The sequence below is a fragment of the Tinamus guttatus genome, unplaced genomic scaffold (assembly GCF_059628265.1).
Source record: "Tinamus guttatus ecotype Peru unplaced genomic scaffold, ASM5962826v1 Tinamus_guttatus_pri_ptg000473l, whole genome shotgun sequence".
NCBI lineage: Eukaryota > Metazoa > Chordata > Aves > Tinamiformes > Tinamidae > Tinamus > Tinamus guttatus.
Genome location: NW_028289007.1, coordinates 1,352,811 through 1,370,883, shown reverse-complemented (window position 1 = coordinate 1,370,883; position 18,073 = coordinate 1,352,811). Strand labels below are relative to the sequence as shown.

Sequence of the window (18,073 nt, the reverse complement as noted above, 5' to 3'; positions counted from 1 at the left end):
ATAGAGACGAAATAGCTGTAAGTTGTCAAACATAGGTGGCAGAGGATGGAAAACAAATCTTGAAAAGAATTGTTCTTTCTTTACAAAAATTCTTGTTTGTCCTTGTCACATCAGCAGTTCCAGAGCTTATTCTAATGTACTTAATTCTAATATGCTTATTTTTCCTTCAGTGTACAAACAACTAGGTAGAATGTTTTTAGTCCTGTTTTTGGCAAATCATCACGTCCAAGACAAGTAGTATTATGTGGTCAATTGAGTTTAATTGTGTGAAATGATATGGAAAATTAATTTGTGTAGGTACCTTAAACACTAGGTTCTAAAACTTATGTTCACTCTATAGGTTACCAGATTACTTTAAGCATGGCTGTGTAAGAAAGGCTGATGATATCTTTATTGTCAAGCCTCCATACCTCCTCTCAAACAGTTTGCTCTCTTCATTTAGCAGGCAGATTAGCCACAAAGTTTCTTTTTACTGTTTATTCCATAGATTATTTTTTCTGACTTCTTATTACCTGCTTCACAGGACCACATTTTCTGATGGACAGATTATTTCTAATTGCAATACAGCCATTTTTTTGCTCATATCTTGCTGTGCAATGGTTGGATGTATACATTGACATTGTTTTCACCTAGAACTACTTGTAATACATATAAATATCATGCGTGTTTCATGGGATGTGCAAATCCTTACTGATTCCAATACAGCAGTTTTCATTGTGTGATCATTCTTTACAGTTATCTAACTTTTGGCCTAATTGCTGAAAATTCAGAGGTTGCGTTCTTGCAACAAAAAAAACAGCAGTAAAGAAATTCATAATAATTACTGCAAGATTTATTTGTTCAGGTCCATTGTGGTCTTGCTGTCAGATGTGGGCAAGTTTTGGCAAAAAAAATGAGTCTTAATCAGCGTTTTTTGTGGGTGGAAATGAAAATAACAAAATAATTTTGTGGGTGTAAACAAAAAAAATCACATTTTTCTCAGAACAGCTGTATAATAGCCACCTTGGAAAGCTAAATAATAAACACAGAAGGAAAAGGTTTCATGCCATAGAATGTAAGGCAAAATATTTCTGGCTTCCATATTGTGGGAGTTGTTATAGAGCACAAAAATGCTAAGTAAAATTGGCTCTATGCTTAGGCAGCTGACACTTCAAGAAATGAGAGTCCTTTTCACAGCAATGCTAGTTGCCAACCACCGATGGGTTTGGAACTAATTAAGCAGTAAGGAGTATGCACACAAATGCTTGATCAACAACAGCTTGTAATACCTGTATTTTAGAGGTTTTTATTTCAAAATCAGGCTTTCGTGTTGTGTACAACTCAGATTGATATGTTTAAAACTAGAAATCATATTACCCTTAAAGTTAGCATGTCATTCTGATGTATTAATAGTGTATACATAGGAATAGTAAAACAATGTTTGCAGATGTAGGTAATGTCTTTTATTGATCATGTTTTATCAGTAGAAAAAATAAGCGAGCTTTTGAACACATAAAGCTTCTTATGCAAGAAACTTTTTTTTTTTTCTTTAAAATACTGCTCTGAATCAATAGGAGATAAAAGGAGGTCATTATTCTAAACAGATGGGAATTCTGTACCAATACTGATATTTGTACAGTGCTGGATTTTTTTTGATTATAAGATTCTTCTTCCTACTGTTTTTCAAGCAACAAAGTGAATATGTAAAAATCTTTTCTCTATTACTGGAAACAAACAGAACATAATCCTGAAAACAGTTTGATTGCTTCCAATGGGTAACTTACAAACTAAGGTGTGTAAGTAAGGTTATCAGAATCTGTAACTGACTTAATGGAAAACTCTCAAATGCTGATTTCAGATACCTGAATCTCTAATTTCATCTAACCAAAGACCAGGTGAGGGGGACAATACAAAAATTAGGCCACAGACCATGCTGAGCCTTGATATTCTGCAAAAATACAAAATAAATGATTGTTTTGATCAAAAAGACCTAGACAGAGGGCATGAAATACCTATTGGTCTGATCACATTACACTGATTTTGTTAAATTGCATTTCTTTATTCTGTATTTTCAGGTGGAGATTGAAAAGCTGGACTATCATTATTATCTGCCTTTGTTTTTTGATGGTCTTACTGAAATGACATTTCCGTACGAATTTTTTGCTCGGCAAGGAATCCATGACATGCTGGAACATGGTGGGAACAAGATTCTTCCTGTCGTTCCTCAGCTCATTATCCCAATAAAAAGTAAGTGAACACGTGGGGAAAAAGAAAAGAAAATAAAAGAAAAACTAAAATTGAATTCATATAGTGTAGCTTTTTGACAAGTTGCTAATTAAGCAATAAAGCAAGACAGCCTGTGCATTTCGTGGAGATTATTGCTAACTTGAGTAAATTTTAAGGTATGAGTCCAGAAGGCTCATGCCTTCAATCACTTGATATGTGCACTAATCCCAAGAAAATAAACTGTCACATTAGTCTTTAATATAATAAAGAGACTCTTGGTCTTTGGAAGTACAATATAATATTTTCTTACCTGATTTTTATGTATTATCCACTGACAGTATAAAATGGCTTATCTGAAAATCATATAATTTCTTTAAATCTGTATTTCTAATATTCAAAAGTAACATATCTGGATACAGACAACACTGAAATATATTTATAGTAGCATAACATTTTAAAGGCTGAAATCATTCCTTCAGAAAAGACTGCAAGATTATGATCATAGCTCCATAGTTAGGATTTAACAGTCTTGCTGAGACTTGAATCTAGCTTAAAAATGATTATCAAGAAGCTTTAGGTCCTACATAGCTTTTAACATTAGAAAGAAATTGCTAAGTAAGGATATTTGTATGGAATTATACATGGTCTTTTAAACAGAATTATAATTTAAGGTGCTGGAATACTTTCACAAATCCACTAGTTAAATTTAGTTGATGATTCTCTTGTAGTTTATTACACACAGATTATTATTTTATTTAGAGTCTAAATATTATCAGTGATAAAAGCTTCTCCCTAATTAAAGCCATACTAATATTTAAAATGATACTGTCATCTCAAGGAATCTGGAAATATATGCCTTCAGGAGTTTTGAAATTTTCTGACTGTGTAATATAGCAGTATAGTCAGAGCTGTATTTTTCTGTGACTCAGTGGCATTCACAATAAACTCTGCTGTGTTTTACACATATTAATGTCTCTAAAGTGTCCCACTGGGTGAGTTATATCTGATTAGCCAGTCTTCTTCTAGACCACTACCATATTTCTTCTGTGAAGGAGAATCCAATTGACTGTTAGGCAAGCGAACATGTGAGACAGAGGGGAATAGGATAAAAGAAAAACAGAAAAATAACTCTATAAATAGAGTTCTTTTAAAAGCAGTTTTCACTCCTGCATGTGCATTAAAGGAAACTATTAGTGGAAATATGCTTTCTAAAGACATTTGATATTAAATATGATTGCTGTATAAAGAGAAATTCATCCTACTCCCCAAGACACATACTCTTGCCTAATGTTCATGCTTTGTGAATGGTGTACACTTAGCTTTATAACTATATTATTGAATGAACACATGGGTTATTGTAAGCCAAATCCTTCCTATGAATTTTCTTCCAGCTATGCAAATAGGTAAACTGACTAACAAAAAAGAGATAACTGAGATTAAGAGACACAAGATTTTTTTTTTCTGAAGACAGTTGGGGTAAGGTTGAAATAATATGCAATTTATAGTTTATTTTATTATAGTTTTGATGTGCAATGAACAGTGGAATACATGACAAGTCACTGAAGTCATAATTCCTTTCACTAGCTTTCCTTAGGCTATCACAGCTCTTAGATTCCTACAGAAACTGCAGAATTCCCTGCCTTTGACAGGAGATACACATACAATCATAAACACTGAATGTTTGGCACAGCTTTTCCAAAATTTTTATGCACAGTATCAGGAACATCCTACACATTGTGTGGAAGTACCTAGTCATCAGTCAAAAAGGCACCTGTTGTTCTTCATTAGCAGTAACTGTCTTTCCATTCACATTTTCTCTGCTGGAAAGGTAGCTGTAACCTCCTCACATCCACATTTCAAATCCAGCTCCCACACTCGAGTTCACTCCTACTGAATTGTGCTAATGCAACTGTTGTGGAGCAGAACCTCTGTGAATCTGATTTACTGACATAATCCAAAGGAAAAATAAATGTATAAGACCCCTTTCAAAATGGAGTTACTTTCAAACTAAGATCATTTCAATCGTCTAGTCTATAGCTAGTGAAGGCATAAGTTAAGGAATAGTACAGGAGTTAGGTGATCAGTAGGAACTTCTTGATGCAGCTTTGCTAATGAAGAAAATCATGTGCAATTAAACACTTAAGCATTGCAGGACAGCCACTGGCCATAAACCCTTTCCGTTCCATGTTGTAAATCCTAAAGTGGACATGCAGATAATCTGAGTTTAGGCCTAGAAATTAATAAAACTCAATCTGTGTGCTAAACACTCTTTTTTACAGAATAGTCCTCATCTTACTACTAAAAATGTTACTTGGAGTGTTGTTTCTTAACAATTGCACTCAGCAGAACGACACTGATGAGCCAGAAAAGAATAGGCTTTATCTTAAACAATACTAGACTTTTATTTTCTGAGGCTGTTTCTGTGGTCTTAAAAAAAGTCTTCTCTAACAGAGTAGATCAAGGATATATTAAGCTTTGTTGAAAGCTCAGTTTCCTTAAGGAAAATAGATCTTTTGTGGGTTAGATACAGAGAAATACACTGGACAATCCTGCATCAGTATGACCTTAAGATTCCTTGCTAATAGTTTAATAAATTACTAAATCAAACTGATTTCTCATTTCTTTTACTCCACATCCTATCCACATGTAAACTGTGGATTTATGCCTGGACAGTAGTGTGGATATTCCCTATTTAGTGTCAAATCAGAGTCACTGTTCAGGGCTGATGCTCTACTAGTGATCCTCTTCCTCTATAAAAACTTACTATTTATTGTTACCCTCATTTCCTGTTGCTTAAAACATTACTTATTTGTATGAAAACCATGACAATAATGTGTTTCAAGAACTTTCCGTGAGGCACCTCATCTAATACATTTTAGAAATTCAAAAAAAATACATTTTACAGAACTTTTCCTGTGCACATGCATCTTTATTTCTTCAGGGGCCTACAATCAAACACCTTCTATTAATTTATTCAATATCAATGTCAATATTACTAGTTTTCAACTCCCCAGATCTTTTTAAAACAAGTATCACATTTCAGTGACAAAAATGCTGTGTTCATGGAGACAGCTCTCAGTGCAGTGCAGTAGCTTGAGGGTAGCACAGGAGAAGGAAACTTAGAGACAGCTGGGAACTCAGTAAACTGGCACAGTGACTGAGAATAAGGTCCTGGGGACTGTATTCTTGCTGTACCTTTATCCTAATTAATAGAACAGTACCAATGTTTATAGAGTTCAGGTTATACCTTTGATAATCCAAGGAAACAATGCAATTAAAAGTACAATTAAGTTTTAAAAAAAAGCCTTTGACTTTGTCTTCAGTGTTCTGCTATATCATGTCTCTTGTAAATGCCAATGATTTAATGATTGATTTTAACCTTTTCTATGCCTTAGGCTTTGGTTTTACAGGACTGAGTCTTTGGTGACAGAACTGCCCAAGGATTTTCCTTCCTTGCTCCCAGTTCCTCCTTCCCATCACCTTACAGCACCACATCACTTCAGTTGTGGTGGAACAAGTATTTGTACAGTTATATTGTACATTGTACATAAAACATTTAACTGTATTAAAAACAATGTGAAACATGAGGTTGTTATTTTGGTTTCAGTTCAGTTGGTATTTCCGTTCAGGAAGTATTATGCATTTGGAAAGTTTTGGACAAAATGCTGTTCAAGATAAGCATGTATCATCAATTACGTTTTGAGGACACTTCATATTAGTAGTTCTTTAAGCCTGACTCTGCAAATCTAAGCAGCTCATAAACTTTAAAATCAACAAGATCAAGTGCACCACAGCAATAGCAGCATCTATAGTCTGAGGGCTTATTGCCCTGCAGGAGATCTGCTCTAAGGATCTTGCTCTGCTTCATGTTCAAATGAGGGGAAAGACATGAGTGTTAACTAAATTGGTTTTACTTTTTGGTTTTGAGACCTAAATAGAAAATGGAAACTGGCAGTGCATTTCTAAACATAGATCCATGGGTGTATTAGAAAAATGGGTTGAAAATATTGAAAGGAGAGCTTAAGTTAATCAGGATTCATTTATCAAATAATTTTAAATGAACTATCAGTATCTAAACTTTAATGTTTAGGGAAAAGTTGGAAATGTGTGGAATACAATTTGATTCTGTAAAGTCTAGGCTTTCAGTCTGGGAAAGAAATTTCTGAAGTGGTCTCTTTAGTGAAAATTTTGTGTCTTATGGAAAAGATCCATTGTATACTAGGAGATTTTCGACCATGTTTCCTGACTTTCAGAATGTATAAATTCCAAACAAGAGACGTGTAGTTTCTATTGCAGGTGACATCTGGAACTGCCATAGGATTCTCTGACCTGCCAAATAGAAAGAAAACATTAACTAAGTTTGCTTCTAGATCTTTTTCTTTGAAATATTAGAAGTGCTACTGCAGAAAACGATCTCAGCTTTTTAAAATAGTCTTTTTTATTGCTGCATTTATAAGCTTCTTCCATCTAAACTGATAATCAAGCAAGCAGCATGTATGTTAAGAAAAGTCTCTGCAATTAAAAGAAATTAACAAAAGAAAATTCTAAATTTGCCTACATTGTCAATGCACCTTAATGAAGCAGATTTTCATTGTAGCTGCTAATGGATTTGTGGTATATATCAGCTCATTGCTAGCAAGTTTTGGTACAGAACACTGTTCTATATCCGTCTTCCTTCGTAAAAAAATGCACAGTACCGCAAATAAATTTGCAAACTTCATAACTATTACTCTGCTTTTCAATACAAGAAACACTGAGCTTACTTGGTTACTGAACTTTTATTTTACTGTGCTCACGTTTATCCTATTTTTTTTTCAAATTGTCTTTTATTATGGTGAACTTCAGAAAATACTTGCTTGAAAAAAATAATGTTAGAAGGAGAAGTTAAAGTACATGCCTCATTTTATTCTTGTATTTACCAATTTATTAAAGCTGGAGAATCTCCCGGAAAAGAGTACAAACTGATTGCATGTAAAATTGTTGAGCTGATAGCATTAACGGACAAAGTTTTGGAACCAGCAAGCAACAGAGTCAGTTTATTATTTTTTAAAAACTTTCTGCATAACAGAATTCTACAATTCATAGCATGCTGAGCAAAAGGAAATATATATGATTAAAGGAGTAAGATCCTCCAAAAACCCATTAGGATGGAAAGATATCTTTGAAAGGCAAACAGGTCATTCAGTTTGCTCGAGTTGTCAATATCCACATCTTAACAACAGAATTTTGGGTCAAGAGCAAATGCCTTGCATGCTTTCAAATTAAAATAGTTTTGATTTTTAACATGTTTTCTTCTTTAGGAAAGGATGTTCTATATTAAAGATTTTAGAAAGAGCTGCCTGACTTCTGTATAGGGATATTAGCACTTTCATACCTTTTACTGTTTCAGCAACCTCCAGATAACACTGAAGCTTTCCAGACTGTTAAAGTGCACTTATTTCATATATAGCATTAAAATTTTCTTCCCTTGATTCATGTGGGAGAATGGTCTACAGCGATGGTAGTACACAGAAAATAATTACCAGATTTAAAAAAAATAAACATATGTTTGAAATTGATATATCCTTGGGGCAGGGACTGTCTCTAATTAAATGTTTATACAGTGCCTAATATAATCAAGCCAGGAGCTGGTTGAGTGTTATGTATGCCACAGTCCAAATATTTAATAATAACAACAACAGTTCTGCAGTCAATTTGATCTTACTTTTGATATTTACAAGTGTTTTCCTAACACACGCTGCAAATTTCTGCAATTTTGAAGGGCTTCAGGCTCAGGTTCTGCAGTCTGTTCGGTTCTACCATATCCATCACTGGCATTCAGCATCTTGATCCAAATTCTTTTGTCATGTGTGTCAAACTGGTGAGAGGATGTGCCCGTATTGTGAGGGCAGGAATAGAGGTCCAAATTATTTTGCTAGTATGCAGAAGAGGTAAGTGCCAGTATTACCAATCAAAGCTCCAGTAAGTACGGTTATGGCACAACTCAGATGCAAGGAAACGTTCATCTGCCCATACTTGCACGATAATTTCTGTGATGAGCTGTTCTTTGGAAACATTCTTCTGGACCCAGGAAGTACTTACTTGCTGCAATAACTGAGGCTGCTCAGACAGTCCCAGCTCCCACCCCACACAGAGCTGTCTTTGCAGAGGCGGAATTTTGAAAATGGGAAACTGCCTGAAAACCTTGGGGAGACGAAGGTTTCTGCAGACAAAGACTTCCTGTGGGATGTTGGGCAGCCCATTCTCTCTTAAATGTTTCTCTCCGCATGCCAAAAAGTAAGGGCCCTCATCCTATAGGCCTGTTTCTGCAGTCAGGAAAAATCATTCATAGAAGTAGGTAAAATTTGTGCATTGGTTAAGGACTGAGAGGTCATGATGCCTGCTAGGACAATTTTTACAATGATTGTTTTATAGAAAATTACAAGGAACAGTGGTAATTTCCCTCATAGTTCAGTTCTGCTTGTGACAGTTTGGTCATGGATAAGCCGGTGTGTTCCAACCTCAGTAGTTTTTCACTTAACAGCGCTTCTTTGACTTTGGATCACCCTGTGATGCACTAGAGCCACTTTATACCTTAGACTTCCTCACTGTTGTTTAGCAGTAATGTTAGCATGCTCTTAGTAAGCACGTAGAGAGGCATAAAAAGAGACATTACTTATTATCTGATTTTCAGGAGTTGTTTCTACATAGTCACCTTTATAAATCTGCCTTTCCCCTCCTTGTGCTGATTTTTTTCAATCATCAGCACTCATGAGAAGGGGAGCAGGAGCAGGTGAGGCACAGGGGCCCTGCTTGAGGAGATGGGATAACTGACATTGTTCTCATGTCAAAATGCTACCACATTCCCTATGGAACAGCATATACTATATATATTGACAAAACTTTTTTTTGGAAATACTCTATCCCATTACCTGAACAAAAAGAGAGAATTCCTAAGGAAATCATTAGCAAGTAATTCCTCTTTAAATACAGTTGTATTCGTGACTGTATTTCAGTGGCTCTGACATCTGTGGCATTGAACGCCAGCATAGCTTTTACAGATTTTGCTTTCACAATGCAATGATGTAAAGGTCTATGTAAGTGGGTAAAGCACTGAAGAATTAGACCAATAAATAATAGCATCCCAAATATGACAACTGTCCCCAGCTGCATAATTTCAAAGGAGGCCTTATCATTAGAGAGATTTAGGAGGAAAAAAAAAAAGAAAGAAAAAAGAAATACAAAACTTTTCAAGCATGATTCATTTTTAATTACAAAAGAGAATGCAGAATACCTTCTTTTATTAAAACCAAGGAAGAACAGAAACAAACGGTACTCATGAAATATCTTCGTGTCATAAGATTAGAAGCATGACACTGAAAGCTGAGAGAAAAGTCTAAGTAGGCAAGATGAAATCTTTTTTCTTTTTCTAGAATGTTTGTCTTTTTTAAAAAGCCTACAAGGTTTTTTTGTTTTTCCTTCCCTATAAACATTTGCTTCATTGTACTGATTCTCAGAATAGCTGGAATTGTTAGTTGAATGAATAAAATAATTGCAAAATAAATGGGAACAAACATACAAATAGGCTAATTGTTGCACTAGAATGTATCTGTTGTCAACCTTTGCAGGTTGTCTTGCATTTGTATGGTTCCATTGGCCCCAAATGGTACTTACTGACTTTTTTTTTTTTTTGGACCAGGCCAGCATTACACTGGCAGCATGAGGGAATAATGAGCTACATTCTTTGGGTTACTGAAGAGTCAGCACAAATTGTGGGAACAAATAACAATCAGACAAGGCAGTGTTTTATAACATCAGGACTGCAATCCATCTTTGGGATCTTTCAAAGCTGGGCTAATAAAGGCCCACTTACAATCCCCAGTAGCATACAGTTTAATTAAATTTGTCCATTAGAGGACTCCTCCCCCTCCCTTTACATTTTAGAAGTTAATTCTGCTTTTTCTGCCTGTCGTTCTTTCTACATCACAGATGCTCTGAGCCTTCGTAACCGACAGGTCATCTGCATCACGCTGAAAGTCCTCCAGCACCTGGTGGTATCAGCCGACATGGTGGGGGAGGCCTTGGTGCCCTATTATCGGCAAATCCTCCCAGTCCTAAACATCTTTAAGAATATGAATGGTGAGTTATCCTAACAGACACTGTGTCTTTCAACCCCTAAGGTAAAAGAGGGCTTGAGGCAGGGTTAATTAACAATGTAGTTAAGATTTATTACTGTATATAAACTCAAATCCATTTGGAGCTCTAAATAATGTAACCCCCTCCCTCTTGATATTCCCTAAGGATGCACTAAAATTAACAATTTCATTTATTACTCCTTGCACATACAGCTTATTTAATGCAGTTGAGAAGCACTGAAGCAGTTCTGTAATCTTCCAATAATTAAATTGTAAAGTTTTGTAACAGTCTTTTGAATACATTAATAATTTGCAAAGGTTTTTTTCCTCTCTCCAAGTATGTTAGTAATAGGTCCAGTCTTTGATTCTGTTCTGTGCTCATTCACCAGCAAAAATCACTGTTACCCAGTACTACTTATTGGTTTAGGAACGAGTAAAAATAAAAGTAGGAATCAATTTAATTAAGTTGATGGACTAGAGAACTCCTCCCCATAGAAAACTTTTACGTTACGTAATGTCTAGCAGAACAGTGATGTTTGAAGTTATTCCTGCTCACTTAGTAAGTTAGATTATAGAGACATTTAGAGCTAGTTTGAACCCACAGTGGAGTATAGTATTTTCTTTGTAGTGCAAAACTCTACTGCCAGTTTCAGTCTTTAATAAGTATAGTACTGTGAATATAGTGTACTGTGAGTGTATTTAGGCCACAGTCACAGGGTGAAATCAAATGATGTGTCTTACAAAAGTAAGCTACTATATATAACCTTGTTTCTGTAGTAAATCTGTGTGCATACTATCCATTCAATTACCTCCCAAGTTATTGACTTTAACATTCATGTTATTCACATGTAACTTATGGTTTAAAAAAAGTTAATTCCTCACAATCTTGCAGATGAAGTCTTGGCAAATTTTTCATGAAATTCATGTCATCTCAGTGGGTATCTACAGGACTTAACTTCCTATTGTACTTTCTGTTTGTGTCACCACACAGTCTTTTGTCTTATGCTCACCCTTTTAATATTTCTGATTGAAAAACACCTGTCCAGGTGAGAATTAAATGAGATTTAGATTTTAGACTCCTTTACATACATGCATGTAAGAAAGTTTCAATAATGTGGAATGGTATTCCACAAGGTGGTTCAAATGAGAACTATGGCTTTCTACAAGTCATGGCATGAAAGAATAGGAATGAAATCCATAGATTGAGCTGAATTCTGCAAGGCTCCTTTTGAATTAGAAGATTCCCCTTAACAGATCCAATTTCAGTGTCTGGCAGAAAATACAGACTGTAAAAAGAAGGCTCCCATTGATTAATGAATGTACAATGCACATTTTTCCAAATTGCAGCCTGAAGTAGGCCATAAATCCTCTTGACTAAGCTGAACTGCGCTGGTTTCAGATGGATAACAGGGAAAGCTCATGTATACTAAGTACATAGCGTAATAAGGTATTAAACATGTACTAAACATATCCTGAGTTTAGATCAAATTGATATCATACTAAAACACATTTTCAACATTTTTGCGTGACATCTGTGCTATCTGAATTTGTGCCTAGTACACTCAGTTCATATTTGGCATTCAAGAACTAAAAGATGATACTCATCCATCAATAGACATAAAGAACAATATCAGTTCTATTTCCTAGCTTACTTTGCTAAAAATGAATATTCAGTAGTGACAGTTCAAACATTTAAGCTTGTGGCCTCTACCTTTAATTATCAAATCTTTTTACATCCTGTATTAAATATACAAACAGTAAGTAGGCCAACAAATTAAGGCATGCCAAATACATTTTATAGTTAGAGCTTGTGAGATGCAAAACAGGCATAGTTCAGACATGGAATTGTCGGGCATATGTTCTGTAATTGGGTCTGTGATATTACAGATGTGGAGGAGCAGGTATGTAGGTTGCATGTGGAAGAATTGTGTCATCTTATATTGATCATATTTCTTATACAGAGGTGAATTTATTATTAGGAATTTTGGGGACCTAAAAAAGAGGAGAATACGATGCAAAATGAATTTCAAAGGTGTAATTATGGAAAACATCTAAAACATATGCTCAGAGAGTTGAGTCATGAAATGTGTTTTTATTCCCTATCTGTCAGCTAAATATAGTTCAATACAAATCAAGTTACAAATCCCAGTGGGAAAGATCCAGGCCTACTCTGTCTATAAAACCAGAGGAGAGATTTCAGTGCACTTCGCAAGAGTTTACATAGTGGGCAAGGGGCTCCTCCCTAGTCCAAAAACCAAGTCTGATACATGTAAATCTGTGCTCTCTCTGTAGCTTAAGCCCCTGGCTCACAGGAGATGATAGCTCTATATTCATGCGGACTCCTGAGTGCTAAAGCCCAAAATAGCAAGGTTGTGTTGGTGGTGATGCTACCTCCCCTGTGCAGCGCTCTGGGTGCAGGGTATAGAGTGCGTGAGGGATAGAGTGTGCTCTGAAAATGGACTGAAGCTTCCTGCTGAAACTGTTGAAACTACTGGGCAGAGTCATAAGGCCCGCAAGGGAATAAGAGGAAGGGAACATGACTTTATCCCTGTGGTTAGGGAATATGTCTGAGATGTAGGAGCAGTTGGTCTAATCCCTGCAGACTGAGGAGGGACTAGCAATCTCTGAGCAAGCTCTCCAACAAATACGCAAATACGCTACCTTATGCTACAAGAAACAAGAAAGTCGTGGTAATGACTACTAGGTCTATTATTAATCCAATAATGTCACTTTACTTTTCACTTATATTTGTAAGTTAAATGTATTCTTAGAAACTCATTTCAGCCTATAGAAGAGGGAAGGAAAACATTCATACAGTAAAACAGATTTTTTTTTTTTGTGCACCGTAAAACCTTTTCATTTTGGGCATCTCACTTAAAGCTTATAAAAGCTGTCTTGTGTAAATCTGTGGAGTATCTGAGGAAAATACAATTTAAGAAGAAATAAAATGAATGTTCTTTTGCGACAGCAGACAGAAAATAAGAATTGAAGGGACAAAATAGATTCCTCAAAGCTTGGAAGATGCTGTTACCACTGGAAACAACAACAAAAAAATATTTATTAATAATATCAGACAGTTTTGAACTATCATCTAACCAATTGAAGATTTCTGTTGTTTAATTTACCTGCCTGGCAAAAGAAAGCTTCACTGATCTAGTTTGGCAACGGTTCTCTGCGCTCGTAACAGCTGTGGCTACTTCAATTTATGTGTCCAAAAATATTTTCATGTCATCAATTTATATTATTCAGTAGTGGTCAGTAACAGCTTTTAAAAACATTGGAAATAAAATCCTGTAGAATAGAATAAAATAATAGATAAATATAATTGTCATTTACAAGCCTCCAACAGAAAGCTATGGGATGGCACAGCACTATGGAAGGATGGACCTTTCCATGCCTCTGGCCAGTGATCACAGCTATGACTTGTTTCAGTCACTGTTAAGCAAACAATGGTGACGGGGCATACTGCAGCCCATGTGTGTTTTGGCTGCAACACAAATGCTTTGGCACCATCAGCAACTTAGAGCTAACATAAACTTCCATCACTCTCTGCCTATATAGTCAGTCCTTTAAAATAAAATTGTAGAAACATGACTGAGAGTATCTGCTGTGGCTGGATTGTAGCACTCATTCAGGTGTGCGACCACAAAGCAGGGTTATGCCACGAGCTTTTAAGCAACTGAACTTCACACTCTCCTATCTGAGAGGTATTTCACATGCTTTCGAGTGCTATATTTAGCAAGATACCATAATACTTGGTACACTCTAAAGGAGGAAGCAACACTTTTGAGAAGAGTATAATTGCAGAAGTGGGAGACTGTGCCTACAGGTAGCAGTTTCCACGTATTAGCGATGGAGGTGTTTCAAAGGTGCTTGTGTATTCCAGAGGCAGCAATGCTCTTCCGAGAGGTTCATGCTCATTACTAAAAGCAGCAATTATCCTTTAATGTGATTGAACATGTTCGGAAGAAAATCTCTCACTCAGAACTCAGGCATTTCTACTGCCTTCTCCTTTCACCAAAAATGCAAAGGTACTTACACAAAGCACATCAATCATATTCTAAAATCATTTACAATTGCCCACTTTGGGTATTCAGAAATAATTTTTCAGGTTCCAGAAAAAGTGTGGCTTTGATACCAAATTTTACAGGCTAATATACTTGAGTTTCTCTTCATTTTTCCTCTGCGTTTTGAGCTTTTAGATTATTCTCTCTCTCTTTTTTTTTTTTTTTTCAATTTCTTCTACTACTAAGAAGATTAGATGCTTTTATCATTTTTAAAGCAAGAGATTGAGATTTCCCCAAAATAGTTGATTCACAGTTGACATAGGCGTGTTAGTATATTATACTTATGAGAACAGTCATGTAAACTTCATACTAAATCCTTATTTTCAGATTGTTGATACGGTCCATTGTGGCACTTACTTTTTCTAAATGATCCTATAAATATTTTGCAAGCTTTTTCATGATCTCCAGGGTTTTTTGAACACTATTTTGTATAATCAATTGTGATTTCTGAAATTTAAAATCTAAGATTCTGAAATGATCCTAAGTTCTGATTCATGAATATCTACTGACAAATATTGTGGTAGAACACTACATCATACCAAACTTAAAATTTTCCCAAAATGGAGTTCCTCGTACTAGTATATCATCTTTGTAAGCAGATAATAATAAATGCATTAGACTGGAAAAATTATCATACCAGTGGGAAACCAAATGTATTGTGATCCTTCCCGGGTGTAATTATTGCTATTATTTTACAGGCTTCTTATGAACTATTGTCCTAAGAATATTTATTTAACATTTATCCCTGAATTTCATTTTAATATATTTTTTCTTCCATGAGATTAGCAAAGACATCATTTCTGTTTTTTTATCAAAAACACATCTGTAAAGCAAATTTCTCCCCAGGTAAGGTTTCACACAGTAATTGACTGAGGACTAGAAAGGAAGTAACCCTTACCAGCTGTTATCTCACTTATTTTGTACAAAGTCACCAATCCCTGCATCTATCAATCGTGATTCCTACATATCAAGTTAAAGAAAATCCAGCAAAACTCTGAATTACTGAAAATTAGAAGTTACAAAGACCCATCTGCTTCAGGGCATTTGTTGCTTTAATATTTTATAATACAAAACTGATGGATTTTAAACTGATGATATAGTAAAATTTTTGTGTATAATCAAAACCTTGTCAGATATTTTATAGCATGTTTAGAGAATTATAGCGTTTAGATCATAATTGCTGGATAATTTCTAATTACTGTGTAATTTCTTAGCTGAAAATACAGCATCAGTCAGTGTAAAATAAAACTGACTCAGCAGTGATTAAATTGGTGTTATTAACACTTAGCACTTACTTTTAATGTGTTAATAGCCTAATTAATTCAGCATCTTGAATGCCTGATAAAAGAAAAACGAAAGGTTCACCAAATCAAAGGACATATATTGAATCTGCTATTTTCTTTTTACTACTTTTAATTACTTGAGTATTTGGACCCAAGCAAAGGAAGATTGTCTATTGGATGAAACAGAGGTGAGAGGACTTCTGAATTTGTGGGAAATTCACAGACAAATCAAATAGTGGAAAGGTCACATCCTTCCTGTGTTACAGTGTGCATAGCTGTAAAATGGGTAGAAGCTCACGGGCTTGTAGGCTTCAGGTGTTTTTCAATGTTCCAGGAGAGTATGAGTGAAATACTGTTTTCACAAAGAGTTTGTATCATGCTTTGCTGAAATATTTTTGAGGGCTTTGTATTTCACATTGGAATAATCACCTCTGAAAATTCCAGAAAAAAAATTAGGCAGATTTACATTGGCATCTGCAAGTTTGCCTTACTGTAGATGACTGCTGTCTGACTTAGTCAAGGCATCCCTACAAAATAGGCTTCTTGGATCAGGATGTGCCTCAGTTACCCAATAAACCCATTTTGTAGGGATGCCTTGAGTAAGTCTAATGCATACACAGCACACAGAGTCATCTACATTCATCCTGTCTGCAGTTTTGTTTCTGCCTTTTTTGAAAAATGAAATGCATGTGAGCGGTGGAACTAGAACCCGCAGCTCCTTGATGCTGTTCAACTGCCAGACTGCTCAGCACAGGCTCTCGCTTCATCTCTACCTTCTTTTTATGGAGTGGAGTTTGAAATTCTTTGCTGTACTTGACCCAGCTCCAGCATGAAGGATGGTGCAGACCAGCATGGATTTGTCAAGGTTACTGCCTGCAGAATCAGCTACTTCCGTGCCCCAGTTTGATGAGATTGCAGCTCTGTGGGTATCTGCCTCGGATAGATCAGAAATTCCTTTTCTTCTTGGAAGTCCTGATTCAAGCTCCTAAAGGGGGACTCTTAGAAGAACAGAATCTCAGACCTACCTCTTGCACCTTTCCTTTCCAGTTGGTGTGCTTTAGGCAGGTGCATGTTGACGTCCTTCTCGCCTCCAGAGGCTTCTGATCCAGTGCGTAAAGACTAGAGAGACCTGTGTTTGCTCTCTAGAAGTTAAGGCTTTCTCTAGATCTGCCCCTTACAATCAAGCTAGAATGCAAAAAATTAGAAGGCTGCTACCCTTCCAATTAAGAATTATTCCTTTCTTAGTGATTTTTTTCTGCATTTTTCACACAGTAGGACTATATATAGAGGAGTTGAGAGATTATTTCTTTAGTTGGACTAGTACTGCCCACTTCATTTAGAATCACTTTCAGAATACTAGTAAAATAATTCTGAGAAAATATTTTGTTTCTGTATGACATCACTTCTCATGTATGTTTGCAAACAAATGTGTTGAAGTTAGAGGGGACATATGGTTTCAACTTGCCACACTTATTAAGGTAGCATATTTTTTATTTTAAATATTCATCTAAAATATGCGTTCGTTTAGTAATTCTGAGCTATGTTTATTTATTGCAGATATTTTTAATTTGTGTGCTCAATAAGGATTCTGCTCTCAGGAGACTATTTCTGTGAAAATCACTGTGAAGTTGCCAAAATCATTGAAATTGGCTCTGCACCTGGCTTTCTATTTTTTATATCAAATCAAAAGGCAGGGAATGGGAAGAGAGAAGCTTTGGAGGAAGAGAAAACCCATTGTCTGGACAATATTTTTCCTTGTGGGGTTTCTCTCTTGCCTTCCAGCAAACTGATTAAAGAAAGGCCTGTGTAATAGAATGATACAGGTAGGAGTATAAATGATTGTGATAGCACTATGATTAAATCACCAAAATACTCAGGTAGTTAAAATGCTTTTCGTCTTGCAGTTATTACTATATTATATCATTTCATCTCATTTCAAGACATGCCTCTTCTGTTAGATTTTGGAGAATACTTTAGGCAAGAAAGTTGAGTTTGCTGGAATTATATCTCTGAACTATTGATTTCTTTTTCTGTATTGCACATCCATCATTCCCCTTTTTAGGCACACAAGAAATAAATAATTTTTTTCTATAATTCCCTCTGAATCTCAGCACTGATCTCTCTGAATCGGAATCATGGTGCTGTGGTTAGCACATGACAAACCTGACTTCTTTGACAGGCTTGTACCCTTTTAGGAGCATCTTTTATCTATTCTAGATAGACATTTAGGATAACTACATTAGAAATTTATGCTCAAAATATTCAAATACTGGTCTCTGCATCTAGTCCATAAACTTCTGTTTCAACGAGAATTTATATTTTAGAAAAAGTACTATGTATATATATAAAGACTTCCCCATATACAGGTAAAACTAATTCCACTGTTATTTTCTCTTTGAAATTT

General features: G+C 35.6%; 1 protein-coding gene across 2 annotated transcripts in view; it reads left to right on the top strand.

Moving 5' to 3' along the window:
• The window catches only part of PACRG (parkin coregulated), a 210,091-nt gene that overhangs the window by 105,867 nt on the left and 86,151 nt on the right, over positions 1 to 18,073 (top strand). Inside the window, exons 3-4 of one of the 2 annotated variants that reach the window (XM_088532992.1) lie at positions 2,055 to 2,226; positions 10,174 to 10,323. In XM_088532992.1, the coding sequence (XP_088389118.1) occupies positions 2,055 to 2,226; positions 10,174 to 10,323 (322 nt within the window). The remainder of the gene's footprint in view (positions 1 to 2,054; positions 2,227 to 10,173; positions 10,324 to 18,073) is intronic. The other variant, XM_088532993.1, reaches the window with a different exon arrangement.